The 22,765-nt window shown below is 37.4% G+C and overlaps 2 protein-coding genes and 1 long non-coding RNA gene across 4 annotated transcripts; 2 read left to right on the forward strand and 1 right to left on the reverse strand.

Moving 5' to 3' along the window:
• Positions 1-368: 368 nt before the first annotated feature.
• lbx2 (ladybird homeobox 2) lies at positions 369-3,743 on the forward strand. The gene is made up of 2 exons (XM_042737998.1): positions 369-1,136; positions 2,619-3,743. Exons 1-2 carry the CDS (start codon positions 809-811, stop codon positions 3,062-3,064), a joined length of 774 nt encoding a protein of 257 aa, XP_042593932.1. The 5' UTR covers positions 369-808; the 3' UTR covers positions 3,065-3,743.
• A 2,902-nt stretch (positions 3,744-6,645) lies between these two features.
• Positions 6,646-13,851, reverse strand: LOC109056715 (polycomb group RING finger protein 1-like). Of its 2 annotated transcripts, none has more exons than XM_019073915.2 (9): positions 13,720-13,851; positions 10,682-10,787; positions 10,378-10,530; positions 10,219-10,290; positions 10,030-10,135; positions 8,144-8,186; positions 7,926-8,012; positions 7,269-7,349; positions 6,646-6,844 (listed from the first exon to the last, which is right to left on the reverse strand). In XM_019073915.2, the coding sequence occupies exons 1-9, from the start codon at positions 13,828-13,830 to the stop codon at positions 6,794-6,796; spliced, it is 810 nt and encodes a 269-aa protein (XP_018929460.2). In that variant the 5' UTR covers positions 13,831-13,851; the 3' UTR covers positions 6,646-6,793. The 2 variants fall into 2 exon arrangements, with proteins under 2 accessions (XP_018929460.2, XP_042593930.1); XM_042737996.1 differs by lacking the exon at positions 13,720-13,851 and adding an exon at positions 13,572-13,704.
• On the forward strand, positions 13,713-21,246 carry LOC122139612. Its single transcript, XR_006156420.1, has 3 exons — positions 13,713-13,849; positions 19,246-19,320; positions 19,429-21,246. It is a non-coding gene; the product is annotated as an uncharacterized LOC122139612 (long non-coding RNA).
• Positions 21,247-22,765: the final 1,519 nt, after the last annotated feature.

Below are 22,765 nucleotides of genomic sequence, written 5' to 3' on the forward strand. Positions count from 1 at the left end.
TCGCCTTGCATTCTGATCTCGTGTGACAGCAGATAGCTAAAATCATGCAGTCATTGGCTCCAAAATCAAAAAGCAATAATCATATGATTACAGGCTAATTGTTTTTTTTCTCAGATTGTTCCACTATGGACATCTCTTGAATTCTAAATGTTCATTAATGCCTTGCTGAATGTTTATTTTATTGTTTTATTTATGTTTACAGTATGCATTGTTGTTGTTATTCTGAAATTGAAGAGATCAGCAGACACGTTGACATATAGAGAAGGCTACTATTGGTGTTAATGAGAGCACTCTCCCTTTTCAGGGAGGTATACGCGTGGAGCACGTGGTTTGCCCTAAGTGGGAGTGGGATGCATCAACAGATGCATAAACATCCCGAGCCATCTCCCCTCTCTTTAAACTTCAGGGGGAAACTCCTCCTATTCTCGGTCCAATTCATTATTATGGTCTGGCCCTTTAAGACGGAGCAGCGGGTCAGCAAGTAGTGTAGTGTTTCTCTAATTGAACTTCACAAAAGCAATCAACAAGAACTCGTTAGCGGTTGCTTGCTGTTTTGAGCCTCCTTGAGACACGGCTACACATGCTGAAGATCTTCATGGAGCAGCACAGAGAAGACTGGAGCCGCATATGAGGACTAAAGTTCGGGTGGCTGTGAAACCTGAAGCATGGTGCTTTTGGAGAGCCACTTCAGAGTGAGGAAGAACAACGATTCTGTTTGAAGAAAAAGGAATAGACCAGGCTTTTGTATGCATAAACAAGATTGAGCGAACTAGGTGACTTCTATTCGAAATAGTTGCTTGGGACTGAGATGACCTCCAGCTCTAAAGACATGAAGGCAGGCTCCGTTTTGCAGTCCAGCGGCGAAGAGAGGCGGCGGGGTCCCTTGGACCAACTCCCACCTCCGGCCAACTCCAACAAGCCTCTCACCCCGTTCAGCATTGAGGATATCTTAAATAAACCCTCCGTCAAGAAGTCCGTCGGTAGTCTGTGCCCTCCGCGCGTGCTGGAGAAAGTGACCGGCTCCAGCGCGTCTCGGAACGGGATCAGCGCTCCGTCCTCGCCGTTGTGCGCTCTGGAGGAGCTGGCGAGCAAAACATTTAAGGGGCTGGAAGTCAGCGTTATACAAGCTGCAGAAGGTAAAATGTTTTGTCTTTTTTTTTCAGGGGGTTGTTGTTTTGCATTCGGATTGTGTTTACGAATTAGTCTTCGAGTTTTAAACGCGTAAATTGAAGTTAGTGGTACTTTTGGAAGTGTGTTATTGTAGCGGGAGCGATTATATATGGATTTTACAACTGATGTCGAATGCAATTTTCTGTATGCATATATAAAACAATAATATAAAGTAAATACACATAATAGGCTTATAAATATGTTTTTTAATCAAAATATTTTTTTTAGGTTTAATGTTTACCAGTTTCATTCCCGCCTATTTTTGTTATACACATTTTCAGATATTAAATTACTGCTGGTATTTTTATCTCTTTTTTTTTTTTTTAACTAAATGTCAATAGTGATTCCTCGAGTGTGACCGTCAGTATTTCAGGAATGTCACCTACCCCTCAAAAAAAAAAAAAAAAAAAAAAAAAAAAAAATTTAAAGGTTCTTCGATTGTCGAGCAAAAGAAACTCGATCTTATTATCAATAATACTTTTCATTATATAGGGCTTTTGCGTTGCCAAATTGTTATTTGGAGGATAAAATAACAGTATACTGGTTCATGATACTTTAAAATGGCTGTAAATAATGGTTTTTACATAACCAATTCTATCCAGATCTCAAAAATGTTCGAAACCTTTGTTTTCAGAAATACAGGTTAGCATGCTAGAACGCACAGCCTTTACAAGATTGTTAAAGAGATGGAAATCATTCATGTTCACTTGACACATTTACTGAAAACAGTCCTCGATGATGACGTTCGTGTTGACATTGCAGAACTGTCTTGGTGGGTCACGCTAACGGTTAAGGTCGTCTGTAATAAGATTGAGGCCAGTTCTGTGGCGTGATAGGCTGCTTGATTAACACATCAAATATTTCGTATTTACTTGGCAATCAATAGTTCAGATGTTTTGGAAAGTTTCTCCACTTTTTTTTTTCAAGAACAGCTGTTATGCAGCTGGAATGAACAACTGCGGCCTATCAAACACAACAGTGACTCTTAAAAATAAAGGTTCTAATTTGAACCAAACAGGATTTTGCAGCCTGATTCCAAAGGAGAACATTTTTAAGTTCTACAAAACAAAATAAACATTTACAGTCTGTTATGTTGCTTGAAAGATCCTAGAATCCAAAACAATGATCTAAAGAACCTATAATGTAACATTAAAGACTTTTTCATCTCCAGAGAACCAAATATCCACTCAAGAACCATGTACAGCCAAATATAGGGGCCAAGAGCTTCCAAATAACCTTCAAGAAGAATGCTTCACAAATCAAGTCGATGTGCATTTAAATAATGGGAAATTTGCACATATTTCAGTTTACTGAATGAGCATTAGCCTTACAGTGTCTGGGAATGACTTACTGATGAAAGTTATTCTGAATTGTGACCCACACTTGCCGCCTGCGTTATTCCTGTCATGTGTTCCTGGAAATCAACTCTCCTTTCTTTCCATTTAAAGGTCGTGAACATCTCAACGCCTTCGGCCAAAGACAGGCCTCCAAAAAACGACGGAAGTCCCGCACAGCCTTCACCAACCACCAGATCTACGAGCTGGAAAAGCGCTTTTTGTACCAGAAATACCTGTCACCGGCCGACAGAGACCAGATCGCACAGCAGCTGGGTCTGACCAACGCGCAGGTCATCACCTGGTTCCAGAACCGACGGGCCAAGCTCAAGAGAGACCTGGAGGAGATGAAGGCGGATGTGGAGTCTCTCAAGAAAATCCCGCCACAGGCATTGGAGAAACTGGTGTCCATGGAGGACATGGAAGACCCTCACGGTGGCTCGGGGCCCATTTCTCCCAGCCTTTCCCCAAGAGCCTTTCCACAGTCCCCGTCCTCGTCCAGAGGCCAAACCACAGACGAGTTCTCAGAGGAGGACGAGGAAATTGAGGTGGACGATTAAAAGCAGGCCCTTGTTTTCAGAGAAGGGCATTTTTCACAACTTTTGCACAGACTCTGCAGAAGAACTTGTAATGCAAGGAAAGTTTTGTCTCCCTTATTTTTAATTTATTGAAAGGACCTCTACGTTCTGATGTCCAGATCGAAGACATGGTTTAAGGAATACATTTTCATAAGATCTGAGAAATGCTTAGAGATAAATGGTACAGTATCAAGACTGCAACATGTGTATGTACATTTTAAGCTTTATTTCTCGATTTTTGAAGGAAACGTGTGCAATTGTTTACACCGTTCAACACATTTATGACCGCTGTAGAAACTCTATGCCAAAAGTGATTTTCAATTAAATTCTCACCTGAATAGAATTATATATTTATAAATAATTTCAGAAGTCATCAGAAAGCGAATTTATTCAATCTTGTTTCTACATTGTAATTGTCAAGAATCATTTCCCAAAGTTTTACATTATATATCCTAGTTCCTTGCACATTTCCTACTGGCGTTATTAAACAAATTATTACAAAAAAATAAAATAAAATAAAATGTATGTCCAAAACAATGCAAGGGCAAGGTTGTGTGTGTATATATATATATAAAAAGTTATGATGCATCTAACTAGTTAAATTTATTGTAACATTCTATTTAATCCTCATTTATGTAAATAAAGGGTATGTGTAATTTCACAGTGTTTCCTTACCTTGAGTTTAATCATGCATTGTTTGCTGAGCTGAATTATAAAATAATAATTTCCCAATAAACCCTGTGGATATAGGAAATTAAATTTTCTTTGTAATATATCGACACAATCACTTTATTTTTTATATACATAATTATGCCACAACATTTTTTCCCCAACACAAATAATTATCTCTTTTTGTAAAACTTTTTTTTTCCTCTCTCTCTCATAGGTAATTAAATTGCAAAGTGGTTGAAAACGTTTAGGTCCACCTAAAATTTTAAGGCAGCGATTAAATGTAAGTTTAGGCCTACTATTTTAGTGGCTTGATTTTTACAGTGTGATAAGGATAAGCTGCCATGCATAAAATGTTTTATTTTATGCAAATGATTTTATGGCACACTCTCGTGAAGTTAAACAGCTGAGAGAGGCAGAGCACTTTTACACATCGCTCCATTGTGTGTGTTAAGAAGATTGTCTGTGTGTGTGTTAAGTGCCTGAAGCTTAATTAGGACAATTGAACAAGGTTCCCCCTCTCACATTGTCACGAGGACAACATAAAGCTTGCTTTCCTCCTCGCGCCATATGGTTTATGAATCTTCTCTAACACAAACTAGTCAACATGATTGATTAGGTTAACCCGCCTTTGAGTGCGCAATGACAGTTTCAGTCGGTCGAGCCCAAATAATAGGCTACCCCACATCTGTGCCCGTGTGTTAAAAACGCCCGTGAATAGCAGATGATTTGCATGCGGTTCCTAATGAATAAATCTCAATAGGAAGCCGGTGGAAATGGGGAGGATTGTTGCATCCTGGTCTGCCGAATTTCTTTCGGCCCATTTGTGTCAGTTGTGAGCAGATCAAGACAGCAGTTTTTTGGGGCAGCGAGAAGATGGAAGTACAATTGGCCTAATCGCTTGGAATAGTTGAGGTTGAAAAGTCAAGTAGATTTTTATGAGCGCTTTGTGGAAAGACTCGCCAGTTCTCAGAGCTGTCGAGGCAGCGGCACATTCTCGTGCTGTTGTGTTTTCTGCTGCGATTGAAGTCTGCACAATAGCTCAAATGCTTCGGGTTCCTACTGAGATCGAGATGACTGGAATTTGATGGTATATGAATATGAATGCGGTTGGACTATGACGACTGAAAGCCGTGATTTCACAGTGTGAAAATATTCGAGCAAACACCCCAGCGCGTTCAAAGCTCTGAAAGGTCCCTTGGACCATAGATCAGTGTTTCGCTTTAGAGAGCAAGTTTTGCCATGTTAGCCTAAATAAAATTTCTGCAAAAATGTAGCCTACAGAGATAAACTTTTCATTCATGTAAAAGGCGGTAAAAGGAGTCTAGTTGTTAGTGGATTTGGACACGGGCAGACGTATGGAAACGCAGTTTGTGCTTTGTAACAGATACTAGCATACTAACAAGTCCATATTAAAATAATTAGCCTACTGTTTTCATTTAAAGTCTTAATAGCCTAATGGAAAATTCAATATGAAAAACGAATGACAGAAATAATAATAATAATAATAATAATAATAATAAATCAATTAATGCTTTCAGAAACGTAGCCCACTTCATTATTATTGAATGTCATTTAACACTATCATCATCATCATCTTTTAGGCTACATTCGTTAAACATTTATTTAAGGTTGCTATTATAAAGAAAAAAAAAACGAATAAAATCAGACATTTAGCCATGCGCTTGAATCCTATTTTAATCAGTTTTCGACTTTTAAGTAGGTTATTGTAGCCTTTTTGCAATCGCGAAAAAAGGTCTAAATTACATTAGACTAAGGATTATACAAATTACGTGTTACATTTTATTTCGTTTTCTTCAACGGTTATATTTATATGAATTTATGTATATAAAATGTAGCATGAGTGTTTAATTTAAAATAAATTAGGCCTAGTCCTAATTGCAAAAATGTACATCATATTTCATTTTCTTAAAGAATAGGCTATTCGATGAAAGCAGAGCGGAGCGGAGCAGAGTCGTGTGTTTTAATGCATAACATGATTGTAATCTGATTTAATTACAAGAGGAAAAATAACCTGCTATTCATATTGCGATAACACTACAATGTGTTAACAACATGGCACAAAGTAACATTATTGTAGCCCTACATGTTTAACGATAAGCCTAATTCAGCTGTAAATCTGAAGGATTTTTTTATTTATTTGTTTGTTTGTTTGTGGTAAAATACATTTGGTCTTAGCTATTTGGGCTAAAGAACAAATACATGTGGAAAGAAGTTTTTTGTTGTTGTTGTTATTTATTTTTTTAAGAAAGATGGCAAGAAAGAAAAACGACATTGTAGCCTACAGGGACTACCTGGTGGAGACAAAAGTAAAATTTACCTGAAAAATAATAAAATATGAGAAGAAATTTACGTAGCCTAAACATAGCCTATAGCATTTGCCCAAAATTATATTGATCAACATAACAGCTATTGATTTTTTTTTTTTTTTTAATGTCTGACAGTATATTTTCTTTTCTCGAGACATTTAAAGCGTTTTCAATCACAACAGTTACAGCAGAATTGGTACTTTCCCGTCAAGATGATACGAGTTATATAAAAGCAAGTTTTTATACTAGTAGGCCACTGCGATTCTACTAGACGTTCTGCCTGAGGTCTTCATTGCATCTTCAGACCGCTACATATTCTGAGATGATCCTAATAGAGTCATCGTGAGGTGACCGAAGGAGATCGGTGTTAGTAAGGCTCTCTTAAAGACCAACACTGCACCCTAGTGGTTCATTTCTAAAAACACTGGCGATCTAAATAAAAATTACAAAGTCTTCATTTCGACTTTAACAATAATTTGTGTTCATATAAAAATCATATAATTTTTAATATCTTGCACTGAAATAATTTAAGTAAAAAAAAGCGAAAAGGACACACACAAACAGAATACAAAATGAACCCAATATTTTTTACCACTTAAAATTTATTTTCAAAAATACAAAACGAAAAAATAAGTATATATGCACAGAAAGCTATTAAAATAGAATATGTGAAATACAAAATATTTACACCAATTGATATTTTCACATAATCCTATCTTGTCCGTTTGTCTTTTATAGCATAATGGAGTACCAGTGGTTGTGCCTAAAAGGGAGACAAAGAGGAACACATTAGAACATGAATGAAAGGTTAAACAAAGTATCAGTAGTGTTGACTGATACTAAACAGAGAATGCGGGCAGAACTTAATCTGTCGCACTTAAAAACATATGAAGCATGGAATTACTTGTGCTAAATTCTCACAACACTTTGTCACCCCACACACACCATGAAACAATATGGAGAATAGCACTTCCATTGCATATTTCAGACCACAAGGCGACATCAAGCATATGGCTTCACCTAGTACTAATAAATCTCTGCCTGTGATTCCCCTCAGAAGATTCTTTCAGTGAGTAAAACAGAGCACAGTAAGAAATGAAGATCCCACCTACAGGGAAAGGCAAACGGGCTGATAGTGTGAAAGAATGCGGTATGAAATTAGCTGGAGACGCTTGAGACTACAATACCTTTCCAAACCAGTGAGACAGCCAGAGACGCTTCATGGTCATGTGATCTGGGAGAGACTCATTATTGAATAACATCTGGACCTGCAGCGCAACAAAGAAGCACACAATGAAGAGAGAAGACAACAGGGCAGGAAGATGGAAACAATGAGAGGTTTAGTTAAAAATCTATCTCTCCAACTAAATTTCACAATTAAAAAAACTATTTTTAGCTGGTCGTCCTATTTGAACTTTGATTCTTTCTATTTATAGAACTGAACCACAAATTGTCCCAATTGGGATGTACATGCATTTACATAATCAAAAGTAGTCTTTTTGTCTAATGCAGTGTCTTAGTTACGTTCACTAAAAACAGACTAATCAGCTGTAAGCTCAGTGGAAGAAAATAGGTGAATTCTTTGTTTCCTACTTCATTTTCAACAGAAAAGCACATTCATTAGTACTATTTTGTATACTGAATGAATTTTATACCAGGTTGCAATTGCATATAGTTAGAAAGTTAAATTCAAAAATGTGTGTCTGTGTGTGTGTATAGATAGATACTGTAGATAGATAGAATATGGATGACTGAATTGAATGTGATGTAAAACTTTCACAGTTATGTTATGTAAATGTGACAGCAATGGCTCTATAAAGCAAGACAAAGAAAAAAAGTCACACCTGATGTTTTTCCACATTAAGTCGATGACATAACACTTTCCTCAGATGTCGTACCTCAGCCCTGACAGAACAACGCACAAATTTCTGCTGCAGGGACATAACAATAAAAAATAAACAAGTGTATCATTGCTTTTAATATAAAAAAAGCAACCAATGTTAAGGTTCTCTTGAGAGTGAATCAATGTATATTCATATTCCTTCTTCGGCTGTTGTCTTACCTGTAGAGTTAATTTATTTTTGTCCTTCCCAGAAAATGATGAGCTGTAAAAACGAGATGAATTAGAATTGTAATAGGATTCTTTTGATGCACCTATGCTAGCCATTCAAAAGCTTTAAGTACGTATGTTTTTTTATGTTTTAAAATAAGTCTCTTATGCTCACCAAGGCTGCATTAATTTGATAAGTAATACAGTAAAACAGTAATATTGTGAGAAATTATTACAGTTTAAATGAACTGTTTTCTATTCAAGTATATTTTAAAATGCAATTTATTCCTGTGATGCAAAGCTGAATTTTCGGCATCACTGCTCCAGTGTTCAGTGTCACATGATTCTTCAGAAATCATTCTAATATGCTGATGTGCTGCTCAAGAAACATTTCTTATTATTATCAATGCTGAAAACAGCTTCTCTTTATAACATTATAACTGAAACCACGATCATTTTATAAAAAATTAATTGATAAATAGAAAGTTCAAAATAACATTTATTTATTTATTTTGTCACACTCATGGTCTTTGCGGTCAAAAGTGACCGGACACCTGAAATGTAACTAATGTAACTTTTTTTTTCTTCAGTAAAATCAATCTTATATTTGTGTTCAAAAAAAAATTATTTTGTATTTTGAGAGAATTTCATGGTACTAATTAATATTTATGTATTTTTTTCCCATTGAAAATAGTTAAAAAAAAAAAAAAAAAAAAATTAAGAAAAAAAATCAATTTTTTTTATTATTATTTTTCAATTAATACAGTATTTCAGATTAAAATAAAGACCAGGCCTTTAAAATAAAATTTTTGAAGGCAGAATAGCATCTCCTGCTGAGAGCAAAAAAAGAAAAACCTGTAATTTCATTGTAACCAAAAGATTGCTGTGTAGGACTCTATAGAGAGGCCTGTGAATTCCCTAGTTGTTTTTATACATAATTGTTTACTTTTATTAGGTTGTGGATTTAAATGTATATTAAGGCATTCTCAAAGACTCCTTTTTGTCAAGGTTTATATTTTTTGTTGTTTTAAATGTTGATTTGAAAGGTTTTTGCATTATTATTACTACATTCAAACCTAAACACAGACAGCAGATTGTTACACAAAACATTCACATTCTATAAAAATGTAACAAAAACTGGGTCTGAACAGACTGGGTCTGATCTGATTTTAACCTCTTATTTCAGTCTTCTGACTCATTTTGGCTATATGGTTATACCATACCAATTCATTTGAGTATGTTTAATTCTGTATGTGTGTGTCTGTGAGTGTGTGTAAGTAAGTGTGTGTGAGTGGATGTATCAGTTTTACACTCTTTATGTTTTAGAGTGTAACACCTTCCTTGCTGTCCACTTTTTTTTTTACTGCATTTTAGTTGAATAATTGATTTTATTTTACACAGGTGCAGGGTTACAGTCACACCAGTTCATAGGTGTGTGTGTCCTAGATGTTTAAGAGTTACACCCCTTCATTGCTGTGCAATTTTTTTCTACATTGTGGGGGATTTGTAGATTGTACACATAAAAATTTCTGTATTTCATTAGTCATGAGTGTGACTTTTTTTTTTTAAGACCACTTAGCTTTTTCGAATCATGCCCTCAATTTTTGTTTGTGTGTTCACATACCAAGTGCCATAAAAGTCAACAAGTTTGATACCATTCTGGTGAAGCTACGGTCTTTAAAATTCAAAATGTAAAATTATTCGGTCAGAAATGACAGAAGAACGTACAAGGGTTAAATTAAAATCTTTAGTAATTTTATAAATGTCTTTACTGTAATTTTATTTTTATGTTTTTTTTTTGATGAATAAAAGTATTAATTTCTTTAAAAAAATCTCCAAGTATAAAAAGAAAACTTGTGGGGGGAAAAACACCATAACCTTTACTGCTGTCTTCCTACCTTTGCCTCTCCAAACACAGAGAGACCTGTTCGTCGTATCTGTAGAAATGTGCTTTGGAGTGGTCAAAGCTTGTGTAGGGTAATCCCATATTATCTGGAACAGAATCTACAAGAAAACAAAAACATACTTAATAACAATCTTAATAAAATCAAATCAACAGCAGCATCTATCGACATGCTGTCACTGACCTTCTCCAGACGGCTGTAGGATGCGTTCAAGACCTCGTGACTGATAGAATTCTTTAATTCGTTTGTCTTCACCTGAGAAGATCAGATGGATATTTAACCATGACTGACCAGGAGACAAAGTGATACTCAGGTTCAAATGATCCTATTTACTGTACTCACTCTCTTGTAGACCTGGGACTAGTTTGTAGACAATGTCTTGCATAACTCTGTCCAGCTTTAGATTCAGCAATGGCTGCGTTTCGTGGATTTTAATGTTACACATCGGACAATACTTGCTGGTCTGGAGATACTTCACAATGCAACTCTTGCAGACTGCAGAGAGAGTGTGGAATGAAAATGAGCAAGTATTCAGTTTAACAACACAGCTTATGAATTTCTTCTGCATATATCACAAATGATAACTGAGAAGTAGGCTGCTATAAATGTTCATTTGAGAGTGTGTTATTTGGAGAAAAATACTTACATGTATGGAGGCATTCTGTGATGGTGGTTGCATCGATAAAATATCCTGCACAGAGGTAGCACACAATGTGTTCATTTAGGTCCTTTATCTTTATTTTAACTTCTTCCTGTAAAATAAACAGGTAGTTTGAGATCACTATGACATTCTGCATGCATATCTACAGTGCAATATTGTTATCCCAAGACAGTCAGTTTGGTAAAACTATCATTCATAACTGAAAAAACATTAAAAGTTTGTCATTCCAAAAGACTTATTTTGGTGAGAAGAACTCTTGAAAATATATCAAAATTTAATTCTCGCTTAGTAATATGCATAGCTAAGAACTTCATTTGGACAAATTAAAAGGCGATTTTCTCAATATTTTGATTTTTTTTTTGCACCCTCAGATTCCAGATTTTCAAATAGTTGTATCTCAGCCAAATACTGTCCTATCCTAACAAACCACACATCAGTGGTCCAGGGTCAAACACACACACATGAACATTTTATACAGAAGGTAAAATAAGTATTGAACATGTCACCATTTTTCTTAGTAAATATATTTCTAAAGGTGCTGTTGACATGAAATTTTCACCAGATGTCGGTAACAACCCAAGTAATCATACATACAAAGAAAACATAAGTTCAGAAATGAAGTGCTGTGTAATTGTGGGGGAAGTCGTGGCCTAACGGTCAGAGTGTTGGACTTGCAACCCAAGGGTTGTGAGTTCGAGTCTCGGGCCGGCAGGAATTGTAGGTGGGGGGAGTGAATGTACAGCGCTCTCTCCACCTTCAATACCACGACTGATGTGCCCTTGAGCAAGGCTGAACCCCCAACTGCTCCCTGGGCGCCGCAGCATAAATAGCTGCCCACTCCACCACTTCTTTCACAACATTTTTGTTTCGTGTGTTCACTGCTGTGTGTATGCACTTTGGATGGGTTAAACGCAGAGCACGAATTCCGAGTATGGGTCACCATACTTGGCTGTATGTCACGTCACACTTAAAGTGGAATGACATTGAAAAAGTATTGAACACATGAAGAAAAGGAGGTGCAAAAAGGCATGGAAAGCCAAGACACCAGCTGAAATCTGTCAGTAATTAGAAAGCAATCCAGCCCATTGTCAGTGGAAATTAATATTAGCTGGTTCAGTCTCAAATGATGGCCTTTTAAAAGGTGTCTTAGTACCAAGATGACACACAAGAAACATTTCATGATGGGTAAAAGCAAAGAGCTCTCTCAAGACCTTCGCAACCTTACTGTTGCAAAACATACTGAAGGCATTGGTTACAGAAGGATTTCCATACGTCTGAATGTTCCAGTGAGAAATGCTGGGGCCATAATCTGGATGTGGAAAGAACATTATTTCACCATTTCACGACCAGGTGCTCCTCACAAGCTTTCTGACAGAGAAGTGAAAATGATTATTAGAAGAGTTGTTTAAGAGCCAAGGAGGACCACTTGTGTAGAGCTTCAGAAAGATCTAGAATTAGCAGGTACAATTGTTTCAAAGAAAACAATAAGCAATGCACTCAACCGCCATGCCGTGTATACACGCTCACCATGCAAGACTGTTAAAGCTCATTTAAAGTTTGCTGCACAACATTTAGACAAGCCTGTGAAATACTGGGAGAATAGGCCTATAGTCTCGTCAGATGAGACCAAAATGAAACCTTTTGGATGCCATTATACACACCATGTTTGGAGGTCAAATGGCACTCACTGCACATCACACCAAAAACATTATGGTGTAGCACTGGCAAAATTAATATAACTGAAGGAAGGATGAATGGAAAAATGTACTGAAACATTCTTGATAAAAATCTGCTGCCATCTACCAGGATGATGAAGATGAAACAAGAGTGGACATTTCAGCAAGACAATGATCCCAAACACAGCCAAGGAAACTCCTAATTGGTTTCAGAGAAAGAAAACAAAGCTGGTAGAATGGCCAGCCAATCACCTGACTTGAATCCAATAGAAAATAGAATAGAAGAGGCCCACAGAACCATCAAGATTTGAAGACTGTGTGGAAGAATGGGCCAAAATCACACCTGAGCAATGAATGCAACTAGTTTATTTATTTTTTATTTTTTTAAATGTATGGATTAATTTGGTTGTTACCAACATCTGGTGAAAATTTCATGTCAACAGCACCTTTAGAAATATATTTACTGAGAAAAATGGTTTTATTATTTTAACATTAAGTGCCTATTTAGACATGAGAAATAACATATATATATATATTATATATTATATATATATATATAAGTGCATGGATAAAAGAAATTTGTTGCGTACAACTATTTACATACATAAACACCCCAAATTTGTTGCGTACAACTATTTACATACATGCACTTCTTATTGTGGTGCGGCATAATCGCGCTTCACTTTTCAGCGAGTCAGGTGTCATTTGTAAACAAGCCTGCCATTGGCTAAATATACCAGAGTAAATACGCCAGTACTGGTTTAATATCAATCACTGCATTCAACAAGGACTCGAGGTCGAAGAATACGGCAAGACAAGCAATTGGTCATAGGAGTCACATTACGTCCCATGACTGAATTCTGAAGTTCAAAAGGCTCTGCATTTTCTGTCTCGCATGTTCAACACGGACACGCGCTGCCCGTAATGCACGCGGCAGATCATACGGATGCACCTGTTCACTCGTCAGGGCCAACATGCATTAATAAACATGTGGGATATCACAGCGACGCACGCGACGTGAACGAGCGCCGTTTTATTCCTGCAAGACCGCACATTGTACTAGTGTGCTGAATGTTGGAGTTGTGGAAAAACTACAACGCAAGAGACTCGGCTGGGACAGAAATGACAAGAAAAACCTCGCCACGGAGAACAAAAACACAACCGCTAGACACAGTGGACTGATTCTTCGCAACACTCACGCTTGCGCAGACACTCAGCAAGGTCTCGCGCTCCATCTCTCGGCTTTCGCGCCACACAGATCGCCCCTCTCGCGCGCGTTTATAGTAAGCGCGGGAAGCGCGCGGCGAAAGACGGGCCGCCGAAGCGATGTTGGACCCTATCACTCACCTCGTTCCGTAAAGGGTCGAGCTGGTAGACGTTCTGCAGCTGATTTCTTAGCCGCATAGCTATCGCCATCGGACCTTGATCCGCCATCTTTGGGAATTCTGCATACTTCATCCGGGTAACGGGAGAGTGGGTGAGTTCGGTCGCTGAGAGGCGGGGATCATCTGCTGCTGTTTCCACACACTCTCTCACGTTTCCATCTCACACTGATATTATCGTTGGGTGTGTGCAAACATCTCTCCAAAGGACTGTGTCAGAGTTTCTAGGCTAACATTAGGCTTTTTTATATTACATCTTATGCGTATAAGATGGGGCGCTGTAAAGGGGGGGTAAACGATGACGATTCTCGGGGCCCATGACTAAGAGGGGGCCCAGAGAAGCCCTCAATAAAATTGTGGTGCTAAAAAAAATATTTGATAGTAAAAATTATTAACTTTAAATTATTCTATTTGCTGTTTCCTGGTGTCAAAAAAAAATGATTTGTTTAGGAAACACAAACGTCCGTGGGCCCCTCTCCCCCTCTCGATTATCATAAAATGGTTCAGTCCGCCCAAATTGTATCCAGTAACCAAGGCAACACAAACAGCTTGACTTCACTTATAACGCCGGCAGATTCAACTTGACAGAGGATGTGAAAATGCCTCAAAATCTGGAAGTCAAAAACGGAAAGAGAAAAAAATAAGAGAAGTGAAAGAGGCAAAGGGGTCGACAGTATGTTACCCAATATTTTCACAAGAAAAGGTGAGTTTGTAAGTAGGCCTAAATTTTAGTGGACCGCCCGTGACAATGATCGTAGCCTACGGCACTTTTCTGTGCATACGCACGCTTTGTACATGAGGCCCTAGGTCTCTACGGTAGCATTTTTCGATAAAGTTAGCACGTTTCGATAGAGCAGGGTGCAGCGGGTGCACGGCTTTGCCTCACATGCAGCCGGTGTCGGCATCTTTGTATGAGGCGGCGCCCACTTTCAGCACCCTGCTGCGGTCCACGCTTTTGCACCTGTCTTGCAAGCAGTCTAACTTCATGAACTCTGATAAAAATCCTCTGCCAGCTACTGTACAAACTACTATCAGCTGTTTGTGAGGTTTCAGTGCATCTCTTGAAGATGATGTGGAGCTGTATTACTACAATGTCCCCTATATTGTCAAATACACCATAATTCATCTCTGCCAACCATCTTCACATAATACTTTCACATTATCTGATCCAGACCGTCGGCAAAAGTCAATTTAAACAGCGCAAAATGACCGCCTGTGGACGTTATAGGTAGAAATGATTTATATTTCTGTTTTTATTCACACAATAAATATTTTAAACTAGTTTTAATGAAAATTCATGTAGTTTTAGGAAAATTCAGGGAGCAGCAAGGCTTTGTGATTTATTTAGACAAAGTTATTGACTATGCAAATTTCAAAACGGTCAAAATGATGCCTTGTTCATTCTAGTGTTAAAGATAATTACCATAAGTTTAAATGTTGCGGTATAAATATAAATACATTTCATTGTATTAAGAGTGCTCAGTGTTTCTGTTACATTTCAACTGTCATGTTAAAAATATTAGGTTAGATTAGATTAACTTTATTTTCATTGCCAGTGTACAGTACAAATATGTACAGTACATTCATACAAATATAAATATATGTGAATACACTATATGACACATGTACAGCTATGCACAGTATATACATTATACAGTACTGAAGTAGTGCAGTATTACAGAGGACAAATTACGGGTGTGGACATGGGATGGAGTTCAATTGTCTGATTGACTTAAATATATGAGAATGGTAGTCAAAATACCATAAAAGCGCATGATTTTATGTAAATTAATATGGAAAAAACTCTCAGCTGTGTTGGGGGCCCTGTCAAGATTCTACCTACAGAGTTCAGACTCAAATTAAAAACAACATCGTATGAGTTTCACTTTTAGCGATATCAGCAATTTCTGTATGAAAACACCTGACAGGAGCACAATACCTACAGAGTTCAGACTCAAATTAAAACGAATACAATATAACCAAATGTTCAAGACTTTGAAGGGCCAAAATGTATAAATTTAAGCATCTGTAAGTGACAAACCCATATTGATCAACCACTTTTAATATTATTTTTTATTAGCCTAACTTTTTTTTTTTTTTTTTTTGTCTTGATTCTGAGACCTTCAAGTGTGACAGATATTTGGCTTTTTGTTTTCTCTCAGACTAAGATGAAAACCTACTAACGTTACCCTAATAATCTCAAAAACAGTAGGTCTGTTGCAATATTATTTTTTATTAGCCTAACTTTTTTTTTTTTTTTTTGACTTATTAAATGAATAATGATTTCATAAGAATGCCACAAGCAATTAGAAGCACAATTACAGTGGAAGACTACCTCAATGACACAATTAAGGTTTCGAAAATGAAAACGGCAGTAAGGGATAAATTTACAGACAGCTCAAAGGGTTGCATATGGATTGTTGATTATTCGGCTGATACCACATTAGAATTGTATCTTTCCAAAACAATATTTGGTGACAAGAACACTGAAAAAGAGCGTTGTGATAGGACCTCTTGAATGTGCCGTATCCCTCAAATCGTCTTTTTCTTTAGTTAACAAAGTATGTTTGCCTTATATACTTGAGCTGTTTACGTGTAGTTGTCTATTTGCTCTAAAATCTGTAAGACAGATTGAAATTATTTCCTGTTTTAATTAACAGAACGTCAAAGAACGTATTTAACCAAGAACGCTCCTTCTACACTTTTAACTGGTTATGCAGTCAAAAGTGCAATGTTGCAGTGTAACCACTAGATGTCCCTACCTACTTTAATGTAGATATCAGCGATTCCTGTAATGCTTCAGAAACAAGTGAACATCCCACACTTGTTCTTCAGCCCAAAGTCTGGTTTCTGCTCTTTTTCATGACATCTGGAATTTAACAAATGCAAATTCATCATTACTGCTTCCAATTTAAGTTTATCTCAAAACACAGTTTTATGTGTTGCAGCATCACACTTCGGTAGTACCACACTGATATTATAATGTTTGATCATCATGACTTTGTAGTTTAAATTGGCGATGCAAGTAGGCTACAAGAAACTAGTTTCGTAAATAGTTGGACTGCACACAGAAATATTAATTTAACAACTTCTTGCTTATTCATTTTTCTTATAAAATAGTATAGCATGTGCAATGGCTTATAGGTTTCATAGGTGGTCTGTTTTTTCTTATCTGTCAAAACCTATTAGAATTAATCCTGTTTTCACCTGTTTGGACTCGATGTGTACTTTAACACTAAAGAAACAACGTCTCATCTTGACTGTGATTGTAAACCTGAATGAAGCAGTGTTTAACTGAGCAGTAATTGTAGAAATATGAACTTATAACACTGCAAGTCTGAACCGTGAAGTTGGGTTCTGATTTAACACCGACATCTGATGGGGTCATCGCACATCTGAGTGACAGCACCTTCCTCCACATACAAATCACGCCTTTGGGGCGGACAGAGCTCTGACGATAGCTGAACACATCAAAGAGAAAAGACAGAGGTGCCGAACCCTTTGGCGCACCGTGGCATTTATTTCTTCACCGTATCTCAGACAGTTTATGGACACTAAGTCCTTCTCTTGTTGCATTTTGTCAATACACCTATCAAATCCTTCCAGCTTTTCTCCCTATATCTAAAATAAAATAACGATCTGATTGTTTCACCTGCCAGGCAAAGGCCATCAAAGTGAAGAAGATAAGGTAAACTAATGTCCAATTGCTGGAGTCATTTCCATTGGATCGAGTTCAGTTCAGAGGGAGACAGGAGAGGGATGTTACAGAAGTTTTAATAAAAACATGTCACTGAAATCACAAAGCCATACAATATGTTTCTTGTTGAGATTCATTCATGTGAGGGAGAAGAACCAGAACATGTTTTACTAAAGCAATTGCAATTGCCGACTGCCTTCACCCTGAACTGAAGCCAGATCTTGATAAGTGGAAACAATCCGTCTCATTGATTCATTATAAAGCTGCTTTATTTTCCTCACCGCTAAGATGTGTAAAAGCTTACACAGGATGACTGAAGATATGTATCCAGTAGAGTGTGTTCTATATTTAAATTATTTGACGAGAACTGCAGAAAACTTGTAAAACTAGAAATGTATCGTCTGGTGTTCCAAAGGGATTCCACAACACTTATCTGAGATGCTATTTCTTCCTGAATTAAGGGATTTAGTATGTCTCCTGTTGGCAAAAAAAGCGAGTAAAAAGAGAAAAGAAAAAGAAAAGACTGCCATGCTGATTTCAGTGCCCCTGGCCTAGACCTGTTCACCCAAAGCTACAAAAACAACCAAACAAACATCAATACCAGATAGGAGGCTCGCCTGCCAAGTCATGCCAGAGTGAGGCCCTCTGTTTGGGGCACACAGACTTTTGCCTCCCCCTGTCCCAGAGCAATCAGAGCATGTAGGGACGGACACCGAGCTTTTTGTTTTCGCCTGCTCCAGCAATTAGCTGCCAAGTGGCAAGCTAATGAAGATAACCTTCTCAAAGCCCTGATCAGAAGCCAGGGCGCTGATGACAGCTCAAAACACAAAGACTCTTACGGGAAGAAGAGGGGGTAGTTTAGGACCATTTTATTGTTATAATTCTGATTTTCAAAACAGACTGTTAAAACTAAATTCTGATCCGTCAAGTCTTATTTAAAGAGTTGTAACATTATACAACGTGTGTGTAACTGACTGCACGTCATTTGAATTATACATTAATGCTTCAGGTTGCATAACAAGTTACAGTTACCTGTATACATTGAGAGGCTTTGGGAACTATTGATTTACTATTGCTTTGTTTAGGCATGTTATACTTCTGAGGACATTGCATGACTTGCAATGCATAGTTGACAAGTACAATACTGGCTGATATATTAAGTCCTTAAAATTACAATAGCTCTTTATTGTTTTATGTAGTAGATTAAAAAAAAAAAAAAAAAAAAAACCACAATAATTTTTTTTTTTTTTTTTTTTTTTTTACGTTGTTTCAATATTAGACATCATTTGACTAAATGAGTGTATTAACAGGCTCTTTAAATGTGTAGTCAGACCCACCTAACTCCATCAGCTCCTATACCCTGATGAGTTAATTGACATGCTGGCTGCTGAATAGGGAATGAGCAACTGAGTTGTATTTCTGTGACCTGGATAACTGAACTGACATAGAGTGCACTGCACAATGATGAACAGTCTTGACAACACACATTTCACCATTCTTCCTGTTATGTTCCATATCTAATCTTTCAGTTGTTTATTTAAATATTTAAACACTCTCCTATGGTAATCTGTACTCAAAACAAGACAATCCATAAATATTTGGATTTTGATTGTTTTAAATATAATTAGCAGACAGTTTATCCCACCAGGGGGCGCTAGAGCCAAGATTTGAAGCCATATGGGCAGCTGATTATTCTCAATTATTTTGTAACTGCAGTTCACCTAGACAAACTGCCCCTGTCTGTATGTCTATTCTCTAATGACTGGCAATATTCCTGTAATTTGGGTGTGTCAGCATATCCTGTCTGGTACAGTCTAAAGCCGTTCAACCCAGTGTGATCAGTGAGTGTGGGCCAACTAGCTCTAAAAGGTAAGCTATGTTAACATTAAAAATGCATGTTTTAAGCAGACACTTTTTTTTTTTTTTTTTTTTATCAGTGTGGTTTACAAAAAATATATGTTCTGTTTATTATTATAGGTATATTTTTGGAACACATGATAACAATGCAGTACTACACAGAACTAATTCAGGTGCAGTTCTAGATGCAAAGAAAAACAATGAAAGCCAAACTAAGAAGGCAGGTAAGGTCTTGAAACTCTTTGCATATTGTATACATTTCTGTATATTTGAACTGGTGTATTTAATGGTAAATGTAAAAAAAAAAAAAAAAAACACCAGAGCTATCATGAAAATGTCATAAAATACACTCTAAATTGGCCTGGTGGGTCATTTTGTGTTGTTTTTAATATTTATGGGTTTGTTTTTTTTTTTTTTTTTTAACCCAAATGCTGGGTTCTGCTTGTTGGGTCATTTTATTGAGTTATTGTTTTATATTTTTACCCTGGTGCTGGTTATTTTTTTTTCTACCTAATCGTTGGGTGAAACTTCTCAACAACGCAGCTGCCGAGAGCACAGTCTTTTTACGGGTGTGCCTCACACGTCCTGAAAAGCGAAGCTGCGGGCTCTTTGATTGTCCACTGGTGGCTGGCTGCAGTACAGGTCATAAACCCTGCCCTCTCAGTGTAAACGAATGGGACTTGAATCAATAAAAAAAAAAAATTACACTTCCAGTACAATTTTCCAAAAGATAGTTTTGATTTTTTTGCTATAAAAACGGGGCATGTCATTATAGTTGATTGGGTCTGTGGGAGTTTGATACAGACTCTGGCTCCAAATGACGTCTTTTACTCAAGATGGCAGCGGCCATACTGAGATGCTTTGGCTATTGAGAGTGAGGAGTTGTTGTCATGGTACAGAACCCCTCCCCTCGATATCACGGTATCTCGCGGGATCCTCACCCTCTCCGCCATGTTGGCAGGATTCCGGCGGCAAAACATGATTGTTTACGTGTGTTGTTAACTCGGTAGTAGAGGAGGTTCTTGCAATTCTGCACTGTTTTACCATGCCTGGAAGTCAGTGCTGCGTTAAAAACTGCTCCAGTGCCTCACACGATACATATGGAAAACATAGGAATACAGTTTTTTAGGTTACCGAAATGGACACAGCGTCAGGGAGAGCAAGTCTCTGACCTGGCGAGGAGACGCCGGATTTCTTGGTTGGCTGCAATAAGAAGAAAGGACCTTACTTTCGATCTCACCCCCAAGTCGATGAGGGTGTGTTCTCTGCATTTTCACTTGGGTACGTTCTCTAAAAAATGTCTTTATGTTGTTGTCTCTTAAAGCTACGAAGTGTAGGTTACCTAATGTTGTTGCAAACCCTGAAGTGCATCTGAAGTTGCTGCCTAGCTAACTATCTAACAAACTGTTATCTCTTCGAAAATGCTCAATGGCCAACCATTAACGTTAACTAAAAAGTAGTTGAGATTCTGCTCATGACATTATGCTACCTTGTTGGTGGAATATTGTTGGTGGAATATGGTCTCTGTAGTGCGTTTGTCTCTGTCTCTTTGTTCTCTACACCAGTGGTTCCCAACCTTTTTTTATCTTGTGTACCCCCTGAGCCCTTTTGTCATACCATGAGTAGCGTTACCCTCTCAGGCTCTGTCCCGCTGAAATAATAAATGCGCAAAAATTAAAGAGCTCTGGAATGTTTAGTCGCGCCTCTGTGAAGTTATGAAGGCGTTGCCCCTGGCAACCGATAGCGTCTCCTACCGTCATGGCCGACCGACTCAGACCCCTCCCAAATCAACCCAAATCGGCACGTGACTCCTCACTCTCAGTGGAAGTGGAAGGAAGTGGAGATGTGTTGTCCATCTTTTTTTACAGTCTATTGCTTTTTAAGTCCACAGGAGAGAGCGGTCCTCAGCGCCGCTGCCGATTTGTTGCACTCTTTCCAGGAAATACGAGTGAAATGCGGTCTGAAGTTCGCAGTAATGTTTTAATGTGGTGTACAGCAACATAAGGACGAGTGTCAAGCTGCGTCAGCAGCAGTCGTTTCGCTCTGGAAACGCCTTTGCCTTGCATAACATAAATGGATTTTTTTTGTTGTAAAACTGAGTGTAATTTAATTTGATGTTAAAATATGTTCTCTAATCTCAGTGAGGTTTTTTCAGTCACGCCATCTCAGCTACGAGTGAAATGCGGTCTGAAGTTCGCAGTAACGGTGTGAGCGTTTTCCATTCATTCCTATGGAAGTTTAGCTTAAATGCTTGTGTGGTGCATTATGGGATTGAAAGCAGTGCAGAGAAAGCATTGAGAGTGGCCGAGAGCATCAAAAAATGTAAGCATTCCTCGTTTATGCAAATATCGAGCGAAAAACACGAGGCAACAAACAGTCGCTGTGAAAATAAGAAAATGAAATGTAAACAGGTTGTAATGTAAATATTGTTTTCAGAGGCATACTATTCCCTAAATTTTACATGCCCCAAAGCAGTGGCGTTGTAGCGTTGCCAGCGGCACTTATCGCAGATTTGATGTTGTAGTGGAATCGCAGTTCCCCCGTGAACAGCAGCCCTTCAACGGCTCAGATTTCGGTGTCACCGGCACGAGAATTAGCACTATTTCGGTAAAAAGCAATAACAGAGAACAGTTCTATACATTTAAATTAAAATGCTACTTTTAAATGTGCCTTTTTTATTTTTAAAATTCTTGTTAAACGATTAAACAACGGTTTAAATGTATGTAATATTGTAAACTATGCTGTATTCACCAAAATAAACAAAATTTCTCTTATATTTTTCCAATGGTTTTTATTCTTAAAAAAAAAATCTTCATCTTTTGATTATTACTGTTGCCTATAGTAATTTTGTGTGTGATTTTTAATTTCCAGCCCATTTTAAGACAGCAATATAATAATTGTTAAACAATAGATGACTTAAATTAAACAACCCAGCATGGTGGGTAAAAACGTTTAACCCTGGGTCAAAATAACCCGGCATGTGTTCTGTCCAATATTTACCCAGTGCTGGGTTGCCAAATAACCCAAGTTGGATTGTTTTTAACCCAGCATTTTTTAGAGTGTATGAACTTTTTTGTAGTGTATGAGATATTGATGTGAATCTCAAATCAAGATTGAGAAATTCACGATAAGTATTTAAGTAAGGAATTAACCAGAATTTGTTAATATTTATTTACTGTATGTGTATAAAATAACATACAATACATATATAATTTACATATTTATTTATTTTTAGAATATATAGTAATTAGTGCATTAAAGAAAATTATTTAATTGCACCTTGTCAAAGACTGTCACATATGAAAAGATTCATTAAAATGAGTTTTCAGTGCCCCATGTAGCCCCATAGGACTTCACTAGTGGCTATGTATGCATTCTGTTTTCATGGTAACGTCTCAAAGCAGAGTTGATTGGGATAGGGTACACATGATGGCCCTCTCTGATTTCAGCCTCTAGG

The sequence above is a fragment of the Cyprinus carpio genome, chromosome B14 (genome assembly GCF_018340385.1).
Source record: "Cyprinus carpio isolate SPL01 chromosome B14, ASM1834038v1, whole genome shotgun sequence".
Classification (NCBI taxonomy): Eukaryota; Metazoa; Chordata; class Actinopteri; order Cypriniformes; family Cyprinidae; genus Cyprinus; species Cyprinus carpio.

Excerpts from the sequence above, each read along its gene's own strand:
- lbx2 (XM_042737998.1), top strand. The coding sequence starts at position 809 with ATGACCTCCAGCTCTAAAGACATGAAGGCAGGCTCCGTTTTGCAGTCC. Across the intron at positions 1,137-2,618 it reads CGTTATACAAGCTGCAGAAG|GTCGTGAACATCTCAACGCC; the intron begins GTAAAATGTTTT and ends TTCCATTTAAAG.
- LOC109056715 (XM_019073915.2), bottom strand. The coding sequence starts at position 13,830 with ATGAAGTATGCAGAATTCCCAAAGATGGCGGATCAAGGTCCGATGGCG. Across the intron at positions 10,788-13,719 it reads TCGACCCTTTACGGAACGAG|GAAGAAGTTAAAATAAAGAT; the intron begins GTGAGTGATAGG and ends TTTATTTTACAG. Across the intron at positions 10,136-10,218 it reads CCTACAGCCGTCTGGAGAAG|ATTCTGTTCCAGATAATATG; the intron begins GTCAGTGACAGC and ends GTTTTCTTGTAG.